The 18,907-nt window shown below is 35.6% G+C and overlaps 2 protein-coding genes across 5 annotated transcripts in view; both read right to left on the bottom strand.

Annotated features, from left to right (window-relative positions):
• Nucleotides 1-18,907, bottom strand: part of TAOK1 (TAO kinase 1) — a 168,181-nt gene that overhangs the window by 42,275 nt on the left and 106,999 nt on the right. For all 4 annotated transcript variants that reach the window (XR_005018012.1, XM_036838324.1, XM_036838323.1 and 1 more), the window contains 4 exons: nucleotides 13,292-13,385; nucleotides 11,655-11,736; nucleotides 9,019-9,186; nucleotides 6,697-6,900 (listed from right to left, as the gene is read on the bottom strand). Coding sequence is in view for 3 of the 4 variants with exons in the window: in XM_036838324.1 (XP_036694219.1) it covers nucleotides 6,697-6,900; nucleotides 9,019-9,186; nucleotides 11,655-11,736; nucleotides 13,292-13,385 (548 nt within the window). In the remaining variant the exon portion in view is untranslated. The remainder of the gene's footprint in view (nucleotides 1-6,696; nucleotides 6,901-9,018; nucleotides 9,187-11,654; nucleotides 11,737-13,291; nucleotides 13,386-18,907) is intronic.
• LOC118887480 (60S ribosomal protein L17) lies at nucleotides 15,270-15,893 on the bottom strand. Its single transcript, XM_036838327.1, has one exon. The coding sequence runs from the start codon at nucleotides 15,869-15,871 to the stop codon at nucleotides 15,317-15,319; it is 555 nt and encodes a 184-aa protein (XP_036694222.1). The 5' UTR covers nucleotides 15,872-15,893; the 3' UTR covers nucleotides 15,270-15,316.

Raw genomic sequence — 18,907 nt, 5'->3', positions numbered from 1 at the left:
TATCAGAATTTCATTCCTTTTTACAGCTGAAAAATATTCATCATTATGTATATACCATGGTTTTCTTTATCCATTTATCTGTTGAGGAACACTTGCATTGGTTCCACCTTTTAGCTATTATTCCTAATGACTTTCTAGGTAACACTGCAAGCTGTGAAGTTTAAAAGGAAGCATTCCTATTAACTGCTAAAAGGAGTTATCTGATCTTCAAATATTTTCAAGAAAATCTAAAATCTTGCATTCGAAAGTATGAAGACTAATGTACTAAACACCGGTATTTCCTAAACCCAGAATTCATATTTTTCCATAATTACACTAAGTTTTATCTTAAAGATGTAAACATTATGGATAATGCAAAAGTCACTTTTGGTCACCACACATCCTACCCCATTCTCCCACTCTTCAAAGGTAACCATTATATTATAATGAATTTCATGAGTAAACCTACTATTTTTTTTATCTACTATTTTTAAATACTTTATTTTCCATCTAAGTAACTTCAAATAATACATTATATATAGTATTCCTGTATTTCTTCTTCTAAGATTTTTAAAAATATTTTTTGTATTCTCAAAACATTAGTTTCCCAAATGCAGACATTACATTGGGAATTAACAAGCCTATTGCCATTCTAAAATAAGTTACCTAGAATTGTTCCAAACTTCTGAAACAGCAAAGAAAAAAAAAAAATCTCGAAGGGGATTAGGAACCAAGATGGCAAAGTAGAAGGACGCGCTCTCCCTCCCTCTTGCAAGAACACCAGAATCACAACTAACTGCTGGACAATCATCAACAGGAAGACACTGGAACCCATCAAAAAAAGATACCCCATATCCAAAGACAAAGGAGAAGCCACAATGAGACGGTAGGAGGGGTGCAATCACAGTAAAATCAAATGCCATAACTGCTGGGTGGGTGACTCACAGACTGGAGAACACTTATACCACAGAAGTCCACCCACTGGAGTGAAGGTTCTGAGCCCCACGTCAGGCTTCCCAACATGGGGGTCCGGCAACGGGAGGAGGAATTCCTAGAGAATCAGACTTTGAAGGCTAGTGGGATTTGACTGCAGGACTTCGACAGGACTGGGGGAAACAGAGACTCCACTCTTGGAGGGCACACACAAAGCAGTGTGCGCGTCGGGCCCCAGGGGAAGGAGAAGTGACCCCAGGGGAGACTGAACCAGACCTACCTGCTAGTGTTGGCGGGTCTCCTGCACAGGCGGGGGGTGGCACTGTTTCACCGTGGGGACAAGGACACTGGCAGCAGAAGTTCTGGGAAGTACTCCTTCGCATGAGCCCTCCCAGAGTCCGCCATTAGCCCCACCAAAAAGCCCAGGTAGGCTCCAGTGTTGGGTTGCCTCAGGCCAAACAACCAACAGGGAGGGAACCCAGCCCCACCCATCAGCAGTCAAGCGGATTAAAAGTTTTACTGAGCTCTGCCCACCACAGCAACAGTCAGCTCTACCCACCACCAGTCCCTCCCATCAGGAAACTTGCACAAGCTTCTTAGATAGCCTCATCCAACAGAGGGCAGACAGCAGAAGCAAGAAGAACTACAATCCTGCAGCCTGTGGAACAAAAACCACATTCACAGAAAGATAGACAAGATGAAAAGGCAGAGGGCTATGTACCAGATGAAAGAACAAGATAAAACCCCAGAAAAACAACTAAATGAAGTGGAGATAGGCAACCTTCCAGAAAAAGAATTCAGAATAATGATAGTGAAGATGATCCAGGACCTCAGAAAAAGAATGGAGGCAAAGATCGAGAAGATGCAAGAAATGTTTAACAAAGACCTAGAAGGATTAAAGAACAAACAAACAGAGACGAACAATACAATAACTGAAATGAAAACTACACTAGAAGGAATCAATAGCAGAATAACTGAGGCAGAAGAACAGATAAGTGACCTGGAAGACAGAACTGTGGAATTCACTGCTGCGGAACAGAATAAAGAAAAAAGAATGAAAAGAAATGAAGACAGCCTAAGAGACTTCTGGGACAGCATTAAATGCAACAACGTTTGCATTATAGGGGTCCCAGAAGGAGAAGAGAGAGAGAAAGGACCCGAGAAAATATTTGAAGACATTATAGCCGAAAACTTCCCTAACATGGGAAAGGAAACAGCCACCCAAGTCCAGGAAACGCAGAGAGTCCCATACAAGATAAACCCAAGGAGAAACACGCCGAGACACATAGTAATCAAACTGGCAAAAATTAAAGACAAAGAAAAATTATTGAAAGCAGCAAGGGAAAAACGACAAATAACATACAAGGACACTCCCATAAGGTTAACAGCTGATTTCTCAGCAGAAACTCTACAAGCCAGAAGGGAGTGGCATGATATACTTAAAGTGATGAAAGGAAAGAACCTACAACCAAGATTACTCTACCCGGCAAGGATCTCATTCAGATTCGATGGAGAAATCAAAAGCTTTACAGACAAGCAAAAGCTAAGGGAATTCAGCACCACCAAACCAGCTCTACAACAAATGCTAAAGGAACTTCTCTAAGGGGGAACACAAGAGAAGAAAAGGACCTACAAAAACAAACCTAAAACAATTAAGAAAATGGTCATAGGAACATACATATCGATAATTACCTTAAACGTGAATGGATTAAAGGCTCCAACCAAAAGACACAGGCTTGCTGAATGGATACAAAAACAAGACCAATCTATATGCTGTCTACAAGAGACCCACTTCAGACCTAGGGACACATACAGACTGAAAGGGAGGGGATGGAAAAAGATATTCCATGCAAATGGAAATCAAAAGAAAGCTGGACTAGCAATACTCATATCAGATAAAATAGACTTTAAAATAAAGAATGTTACAAGAGACAAGGAAGGACACTACATAATGATCAAGGGATCGATCCAAGAAGAAGATATAACAATTATAAATATATATGCACCCAACATAGGAGCACCTCAATACATAAGGCAACTGCTAACAGCTATAAAAGAGGAAATCAACAGTAACACAACAATAGTGGGGGACTTTAACACCTCATTTACACCAATGGACAGATCATCCAAAATGAAAATAAATAAGGAAACAGAAGCTTTAAATGACACAACAGACCAGATAGATTTAATTGATATTTATAGGACATTCCATCCAGAAACAGCAGATTACACTTTCTTCTCAAGTGCGCACGGAACATTCTCCAGGATAGATCACATCTTGGGTCACAAATCAAGCCACAATAAATTTAAGAAAATTGAAATCATATCAAGCATCTTTTCTGACCACAACGCTATGAGATTAGAAATGAATTACAGGGAAAAAAACGTAAAAAACACGAACACACGGACACTAAACAATACGTTACTAAATAACCAAGAGGTCACTGAAGAAATCAAAGAGGAAATCAAAAAATACTTAGAGACAAATGACAATGAAAACACAATGACCCAAAACCTAAGGGATGCAGCAAAAGCAGTTCTAAGAGGGAAGTTTATAGCTATACAAGCCTACCTAAAGAAACAAGAAAAATCTCAAATAAACAATCTAACCTTACACCTAAAGGAACTAGAGAAAGAAGAACAAACAAAACCCAAAGTTAGCAGAAGGAAAGAAATCATAAAGATCAGAGAAGAAATAAATGAAATAGAAACAAAACAATAACAAGGATCAATAAAACTAAAAGCTGGTTCTTTGAGAAGATAAACAAAATTGATAAACCATTTGCCAAAATCATCAAGAAAAAGAGGGAGAGGACTCAAATCAATAAAATTAGAAATGAAAAAGGAGAAGTTACAACAGACACCACAGAAATACAAAGCATCCTAAGAGACTACTACAAGCAACTTTATGCCAATAAAATGGACAACTGGAAGAAATGGACCAATTCTTAGAAAGGTATAACCTTCCAAGACTGAACCAGGAAGAAACAGAAAATATGAACAGACCAATCACAAGTAATGAAATTGAAACTGTGATTAAAAATCTTCCAACAAACAAAAGTCCAGGACCAGACAGCTTCACAGGTGAATTCTATCAAACATTTAGAGAAGAGCTAACACCCACCCTTCTCAAACTCTTCCAAAAAACTGCGGAGGGAGGAACACTACCAAACTCATTCTATGAGGCCACATCACCCTGATACCAAAACCAGACAAAGATACTACAAAAAAAGAAAATTACAGACCAATATCACTGATGAATATAGATGCAAAAATCCTCAACAAAATACTAGCAAACAGAATCCAACAACACATTAAAAGGATCATATACCATGATCAAGTGGGATTTATCCCAGAGATGCAAGGATTCTTCAATATACGCAAATCAATCAATGTGATACACCATATTAACAAATTGAAGAAGAAAAACCATATGATCATCTCAATAGATGCAGAAAAAGCTTTTGACAATATTCAACACCCATTTATGATAAAAACTCTCCAAGAAGTGGGCATAGAGAGAACCTACCTCAACATAATAAAGGCCATATACGACAAACCCACAGCAAACATCATTCTCAATGGTGAAAAACTGAAAGCATTTCCTCTAAGATCAGGAATAAGACAAGGATGTCCACACTCATCACTATCATTCAACATAGTTTTGGAAGTCCTAGCCACGGCAATCAGAGAAGAAAAAGAAATAAAAGGAATACAAATTGAACAAGAAGAAGTAAAACTGTCACTGTTTGCAGATGACATGACACTTTACATAGAGAATCCTAAAGATGCCACCAGAAAACTACTAGAGCTAATCAATGAATTTGGTAAAGTTGCAGGATACAAAATTAATGCACAGAAATCTCTTGCATTCCTATACACTAATGATGAAAAATCTGAAAGAGAAATTAAGGAAACACTCTCATTTACCATTGCAACAAAAAGAATAAAATATCTAGGAATAAACCTACCTAGGGAGACAAAAGACCTGTATGCAGAAAACTATAAGACACTGATGAAAGAAATTAAAGATGATACCAACAGATGGAGAGATATACCATGTTCTTGGATTGGAAGAATCAATATTGTGAACATGACTATACTACCCAAAGCAATCTACAGATTCAATGCAATCCCTATAAAATTACCAATGGCATTTTTTACGGAACTAGAACCAAAACTCTTAAAATTTGTATGGAGACACAAAAGACCCCAAATAGCCAAAGCAGTCTTGAGGGAAAAAAATGGAGCGGGAGGAATCAGACTCCCTGACTTCAGACTATACTACAAAGCTACAGTAATCAAGACAATATGGTACTGGCACAAAAACAGAAACATAGATCAATGGAACAAGATAGAAAGCCCAGAGATAAACCCATGCACTTATGGTCAACTAATCTATGATAAAGGAGGCAAGGATGTACAATGGAGAAAAGACAGTCTCTTCAATAAGTGGTGCTGGGAAAACTGGACAGCTACATGTAAAAGAATGAAATTAGAACACTCCCTAACACCATACACAAAAATAAACTCAAAGTGGATTAGAGACCTAAATGTAAGACCGGACACTATAAAACTCTTAGAGGAAAACATAGGAAGAACGCTCTTTGACATAAATCACAGCAAGATCTTTTTTGATCCACCTCCTAGAGTAATGGAAATAAAAACAAAAGTAAACAAATGGGACCTAATGAAACTTAAAAGCTTTTGCACAGCAAAGGAAACTATAAACAAGACGAAAAGACAACCCTCAGAATGGGAGAAAATATTTGCAAACGAATCAATGGACAAAGGATTAATCTCCAAAATATATAAACAGCTCATGCAGCTCAATATTAAAGAAACAAACAACCCAATCCAAAAATGGGCAGAAGATCTAAATAGACATTTCTCCAAAGAAGACATACAGATATGGCCAAGAAGCACATGAAAAGCTGCTCAACATCACTAATTATTAGAGAAATGCAAATCAAAACTACAATGAGGTATCACCTCACAGCAGTTAGAATGGGCATCATCAGAAAATCTACAAACAACAAATGCTGGAGAGGGTGTGGAGAAAAAGGAACCCTCTTGCACTGTTGGTGGGAATGTAAATTGATACAGCCACTATGGAGAACAGTATGCAGGTTCCTTAAAAAAGTAAAAATAGAATTACTATATGATCCAGCAATCCCACTACTGGGTATATACCCAGAGAAAACCATAATTCAAAAAGATACATGCACCCCAATGTTCATTGCAGCACTATTTACAATAGCCAGGTCATGGAAGCAACCTAAATGCACATCAGCATACGAATGGATAAAGAAGATGTGGTACATATATAAAATGGAATATTACTCAACCATAAAAATGAATGAAATTGGGTCATCTGTTGAGACGTGGATGGATCTAGAGACTGTAAATACAGAGTGAAGTAAGTCAGAAAGAGAAAAACAAATATCGTATATTAACACATGAATGTGGAACCTAGAAAAATGGTACAGATGAATCGGTTTGCAAGGCAGAAGTTGAGACACAGATGTAGAGAACAAACGTATGGACACCAAGGGGGGAAAGCCGTGGTGGGGTGGGGATGGTGGTGTGCTGAACTGGGCGATTGGGATTGACATGTATACACTGATGTGTATAAAATTGATGACTAATAAGAATCTGCTGTATAAAAAAATAAATAAAATAAAATTCAAAAATTCAAAAAAAAAAATCTCCTCTTAAACTAATCAGATGAAGAAAATTATTTACCGAAGTAGAAATTTTTTTCACTGAAATCCAAATACTCACAGGTTTTAAATGGATGACAGAACTATTAGACATCACTGTGTGGTCTCCCTCCATCATGTCTAGCTCACTCTTGTCATCCGAGGCATCTGGAAGACTGTTAACACTACTGCTTTGGCTACTGGCACTGATGGACATACTGGGAATAGACTGATTACTTCCAACACTATTCACTGTTCCTGTCCGTCCAACACCATGATCTTGTTCCTAAGGAAAAAGAGCATTAGGTTCAAATATCTGTATCTCTTTCGATTTCTTGAATACAAGCACCAAGCACACTGCTTGGCACACAGTCTTTAGAAAGTCAGAGGCCTATCATGAGACATTCCCTTTATTTGGTGAGACCAGGAAGTTAACCAACTGCTAAAAGAAAAATAAACAAATAAAAATGACCAACAGGTAAATAACAAAAAGCAAACCAACTGTGTGAAAAAGGCAGTTTACCAGTTTTGGGTTATTTCCAAAGTACAGCATTTTCTCTAAATTGTTTGACACTTTTTGAAATCCATTTTTACCAGACATCTCATGGGGTATATACAGAGATTCTGCTCATTTCTCAATGATTCCCATGGTTAAAAGAAGCCCTAACCATGGGAATTCCATGTCAGTCCAGTGGTTAGGACTCTGTGCTTCCAAAAAACAAAAAACAAGCCCTAACCTTTAAAAAAAAAATCCTAGAAACAACTCCTTTTAGTTGTTATTTTTTTGTTGAAGGCTTTTGAAGTGTATTTTTCTTTCTACTTAAAATATAGTCTCTAGCCTATCCTTCTACCACCAAATAATTTAATTCCTATTTTTCTGTAAATTAAAAATTATGTATTACATATATATGTAGTCACAATCACAAGAATGTTTTTCTGAAGTAACCAGGCAAGCCATGGTATCTGGGTACCAACATTACAATAGTCTTACCATACCAAAATTCTATAAGGTATGCAGAATTTAATAAATATGGACACATGGTATATATAGAGGAACTTTTCTTTTATCTCTAGCCTAACAGAGATGCTGTTATAGATTAAACTACATTAGAATCTTATTAATTTCACAACTTTACTTTACCACAACTTTATTTCATATATCTAAAATAACCCAAAACAATTTTCGAAAGACTATCAAAAGAACTAAAAAACAAAACAAAAATACCCAAAACTGTAGGTTAAGAAAATCTTGCATTTTATAGTTCATTAATTATGTAGCACTATTAAAAAGAAAAGTAACTAACTGCTGCTCCTAGTTTCAGAATGCAAAGTGATCTCTCTCACTGGACAACAGAAAAAACAAATCAAAGCTCTGGAATTCTGACAGAAGCAAAGAAGAAAACTGAAAATATTTACAGTAAAAAAGATAACTTTATATGTATATTTCCATGTGAGAAAGTTCTGTAACATATCCATTGCAAATTTATATTTCCATTCTCCTTAAAAGGCAACAGGGAAAGAACTTGACCTTAAGAGTGACAGCTATTTGAATCTGAACCCATATGGCTCTACGTACAGTGAGTTAACCACTGACCCTTGCTTTTACTCATTTGTAAAATGAGTATTTTAGAACTGCATAGATGGAATGAAAGTATGCAGAACTGAAAAGAAGTGTCCCTGGAAGAATGCTTGGTAACTTTCTAATGACTTGTGAGTGAGTACTGTCAACTTCCAGAGTCTATAGTTTCAAATACTTTCAAAAGCATGTCCCACACAATTGGACAATCAGGCAAAAAAAAGGGTTCAGTGGCCAAGAAATTTGAGAGGGACTAGATTAAACAAAGTTGAACCGGTTTCTTTAATACAAGAGTTCTCAGAGCTTTACTATGTATGCCAATGTGCACTATGAAGGGACTGGATTTAAAGAACACAAAACCCTTTTTTCCCACCTGGGATCTTACAGGACCAGTGTTAAGAAAACACAACCTGGGCTTCCCTGGTGGCACAGTGGTTGAGAATCTGCCTGCCAATGCAGGGCACACGGGTTCGAGCCCTGGTCTGGGAAGATCCCACATGCCGCGGAGCAACTAGGCCCGTGAGCCACAATTACTGAGCCTGCGCGTCTGGAGCCTGTGCTCCGCAACAAGAGAGGCCGCGACAGTGAGAGGCCCGCGCACCGCGATGAAGAGTGGACCCCACTTGCCGCAACTGGAGAAAGCCCTCGCACAGAAACGAAGACCCAACACAGCCAAAACTAAATAAATAAATAAATTAAAAAAAAAAAAAAAAGAAAACACAACCTGAGAACCACTGATGTAAGAGATTCGTGATGTAAAAGACAAGTTGCATAAGTAAAGAAGCCAATGAAGAGAGCTCAATATTTGCATCATTTCTAAATTATTACCTCTTCTTCTTCCTGTGCTTCTACTGCTGGTCCATTATGTGCCTCCTGGAAAAGGAGTTTCTTCATCTTTCGATACTGCAGATTGTCCAGCTCCCTTACTGCATCCTTTGTCCTCTGAATAAGATCTATTAACACTGTTTCAGGGCGCTCCCGAAGAACAAACATGTGCTGGATAAGAGAAGGTAAAAGTCAAGTTGAAATCTGTATATTTTTCAATTAGTACAAATGTACCCCTTCTTAGACCCTAGAGATACTATCCTGAATAATCATGATAATGCATAAAATCTATAGCTATTGAATTCTATTACATTTCTGACATCTTATACTTACAAAATTGTCGTTTACATATATTCACTCTCTGCCTACAGAACTACCCCTGTACATTTTATAAAAACTTTGCACATCATACTTTTGTTGGTCAACTGAAAATGCAGAGTTGAAATGATAAAAGGGTTTAATTAAACACTAAGAAGTAAGTTCAATTAGAGCCCTAAACAAAGGCTAAAGGTTTACATATTCTTATAACTGATGATTTCCCAGAAAAGGCACGTCAGTTCTGAGTTTTATTAGGTTTCAACAGAAATGCATTTACTGATGGTGAATTACTTAATATAAACCTGGATATTACGGGTTTCTTTATATGTTGCATAAACAGTACTCTTCATAAAACACTACCAGTTGATTAAAAGCCATTATATTATTAGTGATTTTTACCACTAACGTTTAATAAAGCTTAATGTTATCAAATAAATAAAAGTAGAAAGAACAATTCCAACTTTAGAATATCACTGCTACATTTTGATACCTTTCTTTTCAGAAATTTTCTACGTATAGACTTTTGTTTTGTAGATACAGTTAGTATATAGATTGCAGAAAGATACCTTCTGTCCTTGAGTTCATGAGATACCCTTGAATTTTTGTAACACTTTTACGTTCTTTGTTAGCCAATTTATTTCTTCTCTATGCAGAGTCCTAACTATATCATATTTGATTCTACTTTCACTATCATAAGTATTGTTATTTCAAACTCATAAACATGATGCCTACAGAATATTTCATCAAATCTTTATGCCAAAATTATTTAACCATTACCTTAATTCTGGATAGTTATTTCCAACTTTTAATTCTGAGATAAACAGCTTCATACATAAAAAAAACCTTTTTTCTATTAATTTTTTTCTTTATGATGGATTGTGAAAGAAATGTCATTAGGCCAAAGGGAAAGAAGCACTTGATAGATATTTCCTATCGTTTCCAATAAGGCTGTGCCAATACACACTATGGACCAGGTAAATGAATACTATATACAGACTTGGGACCTAATCACCAAATACCAAATACCTAGGCCTGGTGGGTTGTCTTATACCCAAAGAGCTTCTTTCACCTATATTATACAAGTGTAAGAAGCAAATCACATTCTTCCTTTTTCCTGAGCCTTAGTTTGGTATGTACCACTATTTACAATATTCAGTCTTCTTACCCAAAAATAATATATCTTAGAAATATTTCTAAGTTTGACAGTTTTCTACATATAGATCTTGCTTATTTTTCACTAACATAATTCCTAGCTTTACTAAACCTTTTGTTGCTATTGTGAGTACCAATTTATTCAAGCTTTCATTTCTGACAGTATGAGTGAGCTTACTGCCTAAAATTCCCCAAGCATTACTGAAACTTTATACTGCTCTTCTACATGTTGAAGTTGCAAATAATACTACTGAATATATATAAGATCCTTCCAATTTCTTTGTATCTTTAATTGATGTGCGTTGGTGAAAATAAACTGAATCCCTTTGAAATTCTAAAACATTCATATAAAAATAGGCTACTTAAATTTTAGAGTGAAAAATCAACAAGATTTCTTAGGGTCACAAAGAGAATCAAATCTACTTACTATTGCTTTATGTAGATGTTTTAAGAATTATATTAAGTTCAACAATACTATTACTGCTATTAATAAGATAGTCAACTGCCAAATGAAATAAATAAATTTTTGAGAACAGGAAGCATATACCAATCATTTATTTAAATTAGGCAATGAAAGTTAGTGAAAACTGAATAGAATTTACATGATTTAAAAAATATTTTCATTGCTAAGTTAGAAAAATGTATTTCCAAAAAAGATAAATGATATCCATTTTAACAGTTTCTTTTAAAATCTCTTTTCTCCCACAATATTTATGTAAATATATTACATGTCATTTCTTTCTTTCATATTATTTTAATACAGGACAGAAAAATACATAAAGTATGGTAGATATAAAAATTAGATCTAAAGTTAAACTATGCTTTACCAACTTTGAAATATGATATTGTTCCACATGAATTAAAATTTGTAATTATAACTCATGAATATATTATTGCACATATAAAAATTTAGCCATTTGGTACTATTTTGGATATTTAACTATATCCAAAATAACTATCCAGACACAGTAAAAGCAATTAATCAATTTTCAAAAAATAAATGAAAAAATTTAGGATCTAAGAAGAGTCTCAAGAGAGAACAGTATACAAAATTAGCATTTTAATTAAAAACTAGTAGAGAATACTTAATACTGATTCAGAATCAAAGAAAAATAAAACACATTCTTAAATAATTTCTTAGGGGTAGAAAACAGTATAATTGAACTGACCTTTAAAAGTTCCTCTGACGTAGGGCGATCTTGAGGAATTTTCTGGAGGCAAGAATCTACAAAGTTGCGAAAATAATCAGACCTATTGTAAAGGAAAGTATCAAGTGAACATATTGCTATTTCCTTTAAAAACACATCCACAGAACAAGGCATGTGCCTATTGATAGGAGGGGGGATGGAAAAGAAATGATAAAAAAAGGAGATACTATTTACATTTCATATATATCTATGAAAAGTTATCTAAAGCAACCAATGAATCTTCACCATTTTCCAAAGATAAATTTGCACAGATTATTTTAAAATCCTGCTCCCACATTTAAAATATCATAACTCATTCTATATTGAGGGAAAATCAGAAAAGCCAATATTTTCCTTTTGGCATTCAAATCTAAGATAACTTTATTTTTTTTTCCTTTCTATAAGCCATCTTTCTTTCTTCTTTGCCCCTTGGATCATCTTCTGTATAGCGTGATTCAGAATATCACTCCATTTGCTTTGAAGGGAGCATTTTGTATACCTAAGTATTTCGTGTCCTAGAGCAAATGGATAAAACTTCCATTAAATCCAGAAAACCAATTGAGATATTTTTTAAAAACATCAGAAGTCTGTAACACATTATTATTATATAGTGTTACTGATGAGAGTTCAATGAGTAAGCCAGTAATAATTTCTCCATCGATGTTTGTCTCAATATTCAAATAAGACCTTAAGTTCCTTATAAGCAAAAAAGGAACTCTTTTTTGAATCCCCAACATATCAAACACAGTGTGAAGACAGTCTGTGTTCAACATATTTATTACTTATATGTACCATAATAGTAAAGTCTGAGCCAAAAGATTCCTTCTATGTATATCTATAAAAGTACTAAGAACTATGAATGTGTGTTAATTAATCCTTAAAAAATAAAGTATTGCTAACTTATGCATCTACCTTTTTTAAAATATTTAATAAATATGCTACATATACCCCTGGAATTTTTCAAATGCTAGATACACCTGAAGAATTAATTTCCCAGTAAAATCTTCTATCTCTGATAAAAATCCTGGTTTTCTAAAACTGTCAATCAGTTCTCCATAAACTTTTTTACATGAATGAATGTAATTTTATCACATCAAGGAAGCACTAGAAGAAAAAAAAACATTAAGCAGTCTGAATAACAAATGTCATAATAACAATTAGAATGCTTCCAAAGTTATGAATTATCTGGAAATTCTGATAAATCAAACCACTTTACCTATGTCTTATACTATATAAATTATAAACCATTCTCCAACTGAACTTCACTACAGGTTGTGGCAATCTATATTTTAGTTATAAAATATTATGTTTAAATCATGCTATTTATTATATAATCAGGGTTATGTATGTTCCTAAAGTTCAAAAAACTAAATATAATTTTTTTGTGAAAAGCAAATACTTTTTTGCTTCTGTGTGGCATCATCTATCCTTTGTTTCTGAACTAAGTTATATATATGCTAAGAAGGCAGACATAATAAAGGATAAACATGATAGAACCTATTTTAATATCTTTGCAGGTAATACATTTTACCTAACTGAAATGAAATCACTTTGATAACATTATGAAAAAGCATTTAATTTATACAATGTTGAGTAATATATCTCTTAGCAATACTCACCATTCATTAGACTGTAGTGTAGGGGATTCATTTTGGGCTATGTGATATAAGGCACTCATTGCATTCATATTAAATAAAGGAGGCTTCCTTTCCGCTGTAAAAGAAAGAAAACTTTCCTGTTAAAATATGTGCCTGTTATACAGGGACATACAAGTATTGTTAAAGTTTTTTTGTTTTTGTTTTTGTTTTAAATAATTTTAAACTTAGCAAAAAAAATTTCAAGTAGAGTTCAAAGAACTTTTTCAAGTGAGTCAATGTACAGTAAATTGCTGCCATGATGCCTCACCATTCCTAAATACTTTAGTGTATATTTCCTGAAACATATTCTCATAATACTAAAAAACCATAACACATCCATTAAACTGACCATTAATACTAATACATGACTATCATCTAAATCCTCAAACCCCATTCAAGTTTCAATCAAGTATCCAAATAATGTCCTCTGTAGCAAAAGTGTCCTTTGGTCATTTGCATCCTTCAAGGAAACTATTTTATCTAACTTGTTAAATTTATTAACAAAGTTGTTCATAGTATTTCCTTATAATTCATTCATTCATTCATTCCTTCCTTCCTTCCTCCTTCCCTCCCTTCCTCCCTCCCTCCTTTCTTTTCTTTATTTTTTGGGTCTTAGTTGCGTCACGGGGGGGCGTCTTCATTAAAGCGTGAGGGATCTTTCATTGCGGCACGGGCTCTTTGTTGTGGTGTGCAGGCTTCTCTCTAGTTGTGGCATTTGGGTTTTCTCTCTCTAGTTGTGGTGTGCAGGGGCTCTGCGGTTGGCGGCGCGCGGCCTCTCTCATTGAGGTGTGTGAGCTCAGTAGTTGTCGCGCATGGGTTTTAGTTGCCCCCACGGCATGTGGGATCATCGAACACGCATCCCCTGCACTGGAAGGCGGATTCTTTACCACTGGACCACCAGGGAAGTCCCTATAATTTTTTTAATACCTGTAAAATCTGTAGTGATGTCACCTCTTATTCCTGATATTGTGTCTTCTCTCTTCTTTTCCTGATCAATTTGGCTAGCGGTTTATCAATTTTATTAATTTTCTCAAAGAACTAGTTTTTGGTTTCATTGATTTTCTCTACTGCTTCTCTGCTTTCTATTTAACTGATTTCTGCTTTGATATTTTATTCTCTTTCTTCTGCTTATTTTGGGTTGAATTTCCTCTTCTTTTTCCAGTCTCTTAAGGTGAGTTGAAGTCATGACCTTGATAATTTTGAAGTATAAAAGACTCTTGAATATCCCTCAGTTTGGGTTGGTCCTAATAATTAAATTTGGGTTATACAACTTTGGCAGGAATATCACAGAAGTAAATGTTATATTTTTCTAATTTATTCTATGAGATGATGTATGATTACAAATGGTTCCATTATTGATGGTGTTCACTTTGATCACTTACGGTGGTGTCTACCAGGCTTCTTCACAGTAGTTTCTCTTTTTGTCTTTGTAATTAATAAGTATTTTGTGAGAAGGTACTTATATAAATATCCTGTTTTTCATAAAACTTTCATTTTATTCTTTAATTTATTGTATGGACTTGTAGATTTCTATTTATTTAATAAGTTATAACGTGCTATTATCATTTATTTTGATGTTCAAACTGCCTCACATTTGAGCAGTAAGAACCTTTTTATGATGGCTTCTATTTTTTTCACATGGCCCCATCACTCCTTGATCCTTCCTTGCTTTCTGGCACACTAAGATGTTCCAGGAGCATCTTGTACTTTCCCTACTCCAAGGAACTATGGCAATAGATGTACTCACTGCTACTGAGGTGTCACTGTTCTTAGATCCTCTCAGTGGATAGAGTTAGGGAACACATACATGCACATTAAACATCTATATTTGTTTATTGAAAACTGAGTTCACCATAATATCACAAATCCAATCCAATACCATAGTATTTATTCCAGCTTATCCTCTTTCCATGATTTGTAATACCCCTCTCTGACAATGAAAAACCTCACTCTCATTATCTTTTTTTTTTTTTTTTTACTTTTATTTGCATTTATTTTTTGCGGCATTTATTCCCGGGCCATAAGTTTTTGTTTCTTCAATTTCTTCTGGGATATCTTTTTCTTCTGGGCAACCTCCTCTTCTGGTTTAGGAACAATCTGTTCTTTTTCAGTAAGGATCATCTCAATGTGGCAGGGAGAGCTCATGTATGGGTTGATCCGACCGTGAGCTCTGTATGTCCTGCGCCGCATCTTGGCGGCTTTGTTCACCTGGATATGCTCAATGACCAGAGAATCTACATCTAAGCCCTTAAGTTCAGCATTACTCTCTGCATTTTTGAGCATGTGCAGTAAAAATTCAGCACTCTTTTTGGGCCACCGACCCTGCGTCCAGCCCCACTGTTTGGCCTGGGCACACCTACCAACTCCACCATTGTAACGACGGAACGGCACACACTGCTTCTTTAAAGTGACATCCTTCAGATACTTGGTGGCTTTTCGGATATGCATACCCTTAATGGCCTGGGCTGTTTCACGAGTGTTCTTAAAGTGAACACGAAGATTTGAACCTCTCGACTTGCATGATTTTGTGGGGTTTTCTGGGTCAAGTGAATAGCGAACCATTTTGAGAGGTCACCTCAGGCCGCTCACTCTCATTATCTTTAATATATTTTCTTATTTGATAAATTTCCCCTGTATGTAACCAGCTGATTTTTGTGTATGATATAAGATAGTGGTCCATTTTCTTTTCTTTTCTTTTTTTGGCCATGCCATGCGGCTTGCAGGATCTTATTTCCCCGACCAGGAAATTGAACCCGTGCCATGGCAGTGAAAGTGCCGAGTCCTAACCACTGGACCCACCAGGGAATTCCTGATACTGGTCCATTTTCACTCTTTGCATGTGGTTTTCCAGTTTTCCCAACACCATTTACTGAAGAGACTGTCCTTTCCCCATAGTCTATACTTGATTTGTTGCTGTAAATTAATTAACCATATATGCATGGGTTTATTTCTGGGCTCTCTATCCTGTTCCATTGATCTATGTGTTTGTCTTATGCCAATATCATACTGTTTTGATTACCAAAGTTTTCTAATATAGTTCAAAACAGAAGTATGATGCCTCCAGCTTTCTTCTTCTTTCCCAAGATTGCTTTTGCTATTCAGGGTCTTCTGTGGTTCCATACAAAGCTTAGGACTGTTCGTTTTATTTCTGTGAGAAACGTCATTGGAATTTTGATGGCGATGGCACCGAATCTGTAGATTGCATTGGATAATATGGACATTTTAACAATATTCATTCTTCTAATCCATGAGCACGAAATATCTTCCCATTTATTTGTGTCCTTTTCAATTTCTCTCATCAAAGTCTTATAGTTTTCAGTTTACAGGTCTTTAACCTTCTCAGTTAAATTTATTCTTAGGTATTTTATTCTTTTTGATATGATTGTAAATGGGGTTGTTCTCTTAATTTCTCTTTCTTATAGTTTGTTATTAGTGTACAGAAATACAACTGATTTTTGTATACTGATTTTGTACCCTGCAACTTGACTGAACTTGTTTATTAGTTCTAACAGTTTGCTGGTGGAATCTTCAGGGTTTTCTGTATATAATACCATGTCATCTTCAAATAGTGACAGTTTTACTTCTTCCTTTCTGATTTGGATGTTTTTTATTTCTTCTTCTTGCCTATCTGGATTTCCAATACTATGTTGAATAAAAGTGGCAAGAGTGGGCATCCTTTTCTTGTTCCCGATCTCAGAGGAAAATATCTTAGCTTTTCACTGTTGAGTATGATGTTAGCTTTGAGCTTGCCATATATGGTCTTTATTATGTTGAGGTATGTTCCCTCTATACCCACTTTGTTGAGAATTTTTATCATAAATGGATGCTGAATTCCGTCAAAAGCTTTTTCTGCATCTACTGAGATCATCATATGATTTTTATCCTTCATTTTGTTAATGTGATGTACCACACTGACTGATTTGTGCATTTTGAACCATCCTTGCATCCTTGGAATAAATACCACTTGATCATGGTGTATGATCCTTTTACTGTATTGTTGAATACTGTTTGCTACTACTTTGTTGAGGATTTTTGCATCTATGTTCATCAGGAATATTGGCCTGTAATTTTCTTTTCTTATAGTGTCCTTGTCTGGTTTTGGTATCAGGGTAATGCTGACCTTGTAAAATAAGTTTGGTAGTGTTTCCTCCTCTTCTGTTTTTTGGAAGAGTTTGAGAATGACTGGTATTAATTCTTCTTTAAATGTTTGGTAGAATTCACCAGTGAAGCCATTGGGTCCTGGACTTCTGTTTGTTGGGAGGTTTTTGGTTACTGATTCAATCTCCTTACTAGTAATCAGTCTGTTTAGATTTTCTGTTTCTTCATGATTCAGTCTTGGTACGTTGTATATTTCCAGGAATTTATCCATTTCTGTTAGGTTGCTCAATTTGTTGATGTATAACTACTGTTCATAGTAGTTTCTTGTGATTCTTTAGTATTTCTGTGTTATCAGATATAATGTCTCCTTCATCTCTTATTTTGAGTTCTCTTTCTTTTATGAAAAGTCTATCTAAAGATTTGTCTATTTTGTTTATCTTTTTAAAAAACACAGCTCTTAGTTTCACTGTTCTGTTCTATTGTCTTTTTAGTCTCTATTTCACTTATTTCTGCTCTAATCTTTATTTCCTTCCTTCTACTAACTTAGGGCTTAGCTTGTTCTTTTACTAATTCCTTGAGGTGTAAAGTTACGTTGTTTATTTGAGATTGTTCTTGTTTCTTAAAGTAGGCATTTATCACTATGAGCTTCCCTCTTAGAACTGCCTTTTTTTTATCATTCAAAAAAATTTTTATTGGAGTATAGTTGATTTACAATGTTGTGTTAGTTTGAAGTGTAGAGCAAAGTGAATTTGTTATACATATACGTATATCCACTCTCTCTCGTTTTTTTTTTTTAGATTCTTTTCCCATATAGGCCATTGCAGATTATTGAGTAGAGTTCCTTATGCTATACAGCAGGTTCTCATTAGCTAACTAGAACTGCTTTTGCTGCATCCCATGTTTGTTTGGTTTTTTTTTTTGAAATCCCATTTATTACTTTGATTTTCCATTGTCCCTTAGTTTTTTTGGGGGGGGCTTCATCAGGTCTTAGTTGCAGCATGTGGGATCTTCGTTGCAGTGCACAGGCATCTCTCTAGTTGCGGCGGCGTGCGGGCTTCTCTCTAGTTGTGGCGTGCGGGTTTTCTCTCTCTAGTTGTGGTGCGTGGGCTCCAGAGCGTGTGGGCTCTGTAGTTTGCAGCACACGGGCTCTTTCATTGAGGCACGTGAGCTCAGTAGTTGTGGTGTGAGGGCTTAGTTGCCCTGAGGCATGTGCAATCTTAGTTCCCTGACCAGGGATCAAACTGGCATCCCCTGCAACTGGAAAGAGGGTTCTTCACCACTGGACCACCAGGGAAGTCCCGGCTGCATCCCATATGTTTTAGTATGTTGTATTTCTATTTTCATTTGTCGAGATATTTTTTGATTTCTTCTTTGACCCACTGAGTGCTCAGTACCATCTTGTTTACTCTCCATATACCTGTGAATATTCCAGTTTTCTCCTTATAATTGATTTCAAGTTTCATACGACTGTGGTTGGAAAGGAAGTTTGATGTGATTTTA

Source organism: Balaenoptera musculus, chromosome 20, assembly GCF_009873245.2.
Source record: "Balaenoptera musculus isolate JJ_BM4_2016_0621 chromosome 20, mBalMus1.pri.v3, whole genome shotgun sequence".
NCBI lineage: Eukaryota > Metazoa > Chordata > Mammalia > Artiodactyla > Balaenopteridae > Balaenoptera > Balaenoptera musculus.
This window is presented reverse-complemented; position numbering and strand designations above follow the sequence as displayed.